The sequence below is a fragment of the Penaeus japonicus genome, unplaced genomic scaffold, assembly GCF_977035675.1.
Source record: "Penaeus japonicus unplaced genomic scaffold, GWHDUDI00000001_assembly GWHDUDI00000042, whole genome shotgun sequence".
In the NCBI taxonomy this organism is placed as follows: Eukaryota; Metazoa; Arthropoda; class Malacostraca; order Decapoda; family Penaeidae; genus Penaeus; species Penaeus japonicus.
In genome coordinates, this window is record NW_028234444.1 from 14,556,026 (window position 1) to 14,561,025 (window position 5,000).

The following is a 5,000-nucleotide window of genomic DNA, read 5'->3' on the forward strand; positions in this document are numbered from 1 at the left end:
CCGAGAAATTCAACACCCTGTGCATGATGGCCAGGAAACTCTATGCATACATTGCTGGCGAGTGCAAGACAGAGAGCGTGGACACAGTGAGCATGCAGGAGGTGACATTAGGTGGACACACATACCTGCAGTTCTTCAAGGAGAAGCTCATGGATGCAATGATCAACATTAAAATTCAGCTGATCATTAAATGCAGGAAGGAAGGAGTAGACTGCATCATTCAAGACAGTGAGTATCGTAACCTATATGTATATTTTCTTTCTTTCAATACTGGCAGTGTATTTGATAATTATTGTGCACATTAATGAAATTTCTTTCTTGCATCAGATTTGGGAGTACCACTGGTACTAACAATATTTTTTAGTTCAGTTAACTTCATCACTACATAATTGCAAACTTGAAATTCAAGAAGGCCTCATAACTCTCTCTCAGTCTAACATTTTATTTGCAATTTCCAGATGATATAAAGAAGTTCAGCAACCGGGGCAAAGGGTTTGGAAACCAGTTCCAGACCTTGATTGCCACGGGTACCCTCACCTCCAAGTCAGGGTGCGGACTCATGCAGACCACTGGTGCGTGTAATGGATGTGGCCCTCCTTCTCCTTATGTTATGGTGTCCATCTCTCTCTCTCTTTCTCTCTCTCTTTCTCTTTCTCTCGCTCTCTCTTTCCCTCTATCACTCTCTCTTTCCCTGTCTCTCTTTCTCTCTTTCTCTCTCTCTCTCTCTCTCTCTCTCTCTCTCTCTCTCTCTCTCTCTCTCTCTCTCTCTCTCTCTCTCTCTCTCTCTCTCTCTCTCTCTCTCTCTCTCTCTCTCTGAGGGAAATGAGGGTGTTCTTTTTAAAACCTTTAATTCAATTTTGTTTTTTTTCTCATCCTTCTCATTCTTTTTTGCATAGATTTAAACTCCGATCCCCTCCACCCCCAGGCCTGACTGTGATCATGGAGCACTTGAATCGGATGCGTGACTTGTCGCACTTGCGTGCCATCCACAGAGGAGCATACTTCGTGGAGATGAAGACCATCGAGCCTAGGAGGTTGACGGGAGAGGCTTGGGGTAAGGCCATGCAACATGGTTCTTGGTGGTGCTCGGGTGTGGCGTGTCTCAGCATTTGTCTGAAGTATTTAATAAAGTCATTGATGTTGCTATTACCATAGCTGTGAATGATTTTTGACTATTCAGTTTTATTACCATTAGCTTTATTTATAATTGTTATCAGTATTACTGTTTACTTCCTCTGCTTCTGTTTTTACTGTTTTTGTAAGTACTGCTTCTGCTGTTTATACTCATACTTTTAAATTACTGTTACCATTCCAATGAATTGGTTCAACTAATGTTTCTGTTTATCATTGCTAATACTCTAAGAATTACTTTTACTACGAATGGTTGTTGGTAGCTTTATCTGGCAGTTTTTGGATAAATTCAGTTACTGTTACTGTTATTATTAAGATGCTAATACCATTTTGTTGCTAATACCTATTTGTTGCTAAAAGTGTTAATTGACCATATTTATATTTTGTTAAAATTACAGTGACAGATAGTACTATATTACTGACATTGTTATAATTCTGTTTTTGTTTATTATTTTTTGGATGATAATTATTAGTATTTTTGTTATCATCATTACATTCAATATATTTATTACATATAATACATTATAATCATGCTGTATTATTATATCCATTGATATACCTCCTTAAATATTATGAATTCTATGCTGCAACCACAAAGTCTGCTTTACCATTAATTTTCTTTGTTCATTTTAATGATTTTTCTCTCTTTTGTCTCGCCTCTCTTTCTCTTTCTTTTCCTTCCTCCCTCTCTCTCTCTCTCTCTCTCTCTCTCTCTCTCTCTCTCTCTCTCTCTCTCTCTCTCTCTCTCTCTCTCTCACTCTCTCTCTCACTCTCTCTCTCTGCCTGCCTGCATATACACCTCTGTCTTCACCCAAGATTCCCTTGTTAACCCCTGTTGATCTTGTTTCCCCAGGCTTCATCTGCCCTGTGCACACCCCTGATGGTGCCCCCTGTGGTCTACTCAACCATCTGGCAGAGAACTGTGTGGTTGTGAATAGTGCCCCTGAGAACCCCAATGAGCTGTTATTGGTTCTCTACCAGCTTGGCATGACACCCACCAACAGCCCACCCCTCGCACCCTACGCTCAGTGCCTCGAGGTGATGCTAGATGGCTCCTTTGTCGGCTACATCAGGAACGACGAGGCAGACGACTTCGCATTCAAGCTCAGGATCATGAAGGCTAGGGAGGAGGTGTGTATAGGGATGGAGTGGATGGGAGAACGGACATGGGGGTAGTGGTTTTGATTTTCTTCATAGTGGTAATTACACACTAAGCTCATCCTTTTTCTCTATCCAGATCTTCAAATTCATGGAGATTGTGCTGATCCCACGGAGGAAGTTCGGCGGCCAATATGCTGGGCTCTTCCTGGCCACATCAATCTGCAGGATGATGCGTCCAGTCATCAACCTAACCACCAACACTATAGAGTATGTGGGCAGCCTGGAGCAGCTCTACCTCAACGTGGCCATCTCACCAGAGGGCATCGAGGAAGGGGTGGGTATGAGAGGTGTGAGGGATAGGGGGTGGATGTGGGGTTGAGGGAGGGAGGGGCATTGCCGGTGCATGTGGGAGGGGAAATTTATGTGCTTGTTCACACGTGAGTTTTTATATATGTGTGTGATTGAGTGGGGTTGTGGTTAAGAAACTAGCCCCATCCCTGTACACACACACACACCATGCACACACACCATACACACACATACACACATACACACACATACACACACACACACATACACACACACACACATACACACACACACACACACACATACACACACACACACACACACACACACACACACACACACACACACACACACACACACACACACACACACACACACACACACACACACACATACAACACACACCATATCATACACCACATCACACCACACCACATCACATACACCACATCACACACACCGCATCACACACACCACGCACACACACACACACACACACACACACACACACACACACACACACACACACACACACACACACACACACACACACACACACACACACACACACACACACACCACACACACCACACAAACACAGCATTCAGACAACTGCATAATCTCTCTTTCTCTTTGAGCAGGTCCACACACACTTGGAAGTGGCCAAGACAGCGATCTTGAGCAACATCGGCAAGCTGGTCCCCTTCTCAGACTGCAATCCCAACCCACGTAACATGTACCAGTGTCAGGTAAGTTCAACTGGATGAAAAGGGAATTATTACATTAATGATTGCATGTTAGCATGTAATTTTTCCAATGAATTTCCACACTCAACTTCCTATTTGATTTCTCTTTGACCTGATGTTTGCACTCAAGTTCTCTATTAATTTGCCATCAACGGCACTGCCACTACCGACTCCTTGCTCTCCGCAGATGGGTAAGCAGACGATGGGAACGCCCTTCCACAACTGGAGGAGCCAGACTGCCAACAAGATCTACCGCCTTCAATACCCACAGGTTCCTCTGGTCCGCAATCGCCACTATGACAAGATCAACATGGAGGAGTTCTGCATGGGGTTCAATGCCGTCGTGGCCATCATCTCCTATACGGTGAGGCCGTTTGCTGGTCGAGCTGAGGGATTGGCTATTATACGTTGGTTTAGTATTTTTTGAATATCATTTATGCATGGCATTCAGTGTTGTCATGAGCATTATTTGCAGGAAGTTAGGGGGAGGGTGATGGTTATGAGAAAATGGTGAATTTTTCCCTCTGTCTTTCTTTTTCTATTTTTTGTCTCTTCCTTCTTTCTTTCTTTCTTTTTTTTATGCAGATATTTAGAAATAATTAAATCAGATCATGTATATGCAAGTGTTGATATATTATGTTGTTGTCTTCTATTATTAGCTTCTATTTTATTAATTCATTTTTCTGCTTCCCATTCTTATCCTCCCTCTCTCCTCCTTAGGGCTATGACATGGAAGATGCAATGGTGCTCAACAAGTGCTCCATGGAGAGGGGTCTTGCACACGGACAAATCTACAAAACAGAATTCGTTGACCTTACACAGATGCAGGGCAAGAAGCCAGCCACAGAGGTATGAGAGAGATTAATTGACAGAGAGAGAGACAGAAACAGAACCTGGTTTATTACATAAATACTAATAATCACATATATTCCTGTACACTTTGGCACTATGATAGCACAATGATAAACACCCCCTCGTCCTTAAAATATATATATATATAGATAAACAAGATCAAGGAATGAAAGCGAATATTCCTCCCTCCTCCAGATAACCCACATGTTCAGGAGGAACCCACAGGAGCCAGGACAGAAAGCCTTCCTGGACAAGCACGGCCTGCCTTACCCCGGAACGCAGCTCACCGAGGGAGACCCTTATTATTGGTATGTACGATAAGTAGTCCTGGGGTTCTTTCGGGTAGTTACGATGTTATTGTAGTCATGAGGATAGATGAGTTGTATATTATGATAGATTTTGTGGTGTTACCTCTACTTCTCTGTTTCATGCACAACACTCCCAACTTGCCCTTATTATCACTTCAAACTTCCTGGTGTTTAAGCTCAATAACCCTCTGTGTTATCCACAACATCCCTACTTTCCATTCAAATGTTCCTCTGTCTCACACACAACCTCCCAAGCTGTGTTACCCTTAACTCCCTCTTGTTTCACCCTAACTTCCCCATTTCATCCTGCCTACCCCCTCCGGCAGTGTATACGATCTCCGGCAACGCACCTATAGAGTGACCAAGTACAAGGGCGAGGACTGCGTGGTCGACAAGCACGCCATCATGGCTGCCAACACAAGCAGCGAAGAGTGCCAGCGAGCCAGCATCACCATAAGGATTAGGGTCAGTCAAAGAGAGAGTGAGAGTGAGACTAAATATTTATGTATGCCAATACCTATATACATTTGCTTATATTTAAGATTAACTACCC

At 43.3% G+C, this 5,000-nt stretch overlaps 1 protein-coding gene across 1 annotated transcript in view; it reads left to right on the forward strand.

Annotated features, from left to right (window-relative positions):
- Positions 1-5,000, forward strand: part of Polr1B (RNA polymerase I subunit Rpl135) — a 24,443-nt gene that overhangs the window by 8,154 nt on the left and 11,289 nt on the right. Inside the window, exons 8-17 of the mRNA XM_043016469.2 lie at positions 1-228; positions 459-572; positions 926-1,054; positions 1,985-2,262; positions 2,369-2,566; positions 3,183-3,290; positions 3,475-3,651; positions 4,008-4,136; positions 4,335-4,447; positions 4,774-4,912. The exon at positions 1-228 is cut by the window's left edge and continues 32 nt beyond it. Of these exons, the coding sequence (XP_042872403.2) occupies positions 1-228; positions 459-572; positions 926-1,054; positions 1,985-2,262; positions 2,369-2,566; positions 3,183-3,290; positions 3,475-3,651; positions 4,008-4,136; positions 4,335-4,447; positions 4,774-4,912 (1,613 nt within the window). The remainder of the gene's footprint in view (positions 229-458; positions 573-925; positions 1,055-1,984; positions 2,263-2,368; positions 2,567-3,182; positions 3,291-3,474; positions 3,652-4,007; positions 4,137-4,334; positions 4,448-4,773; positions 4,913-5,000) is intronic.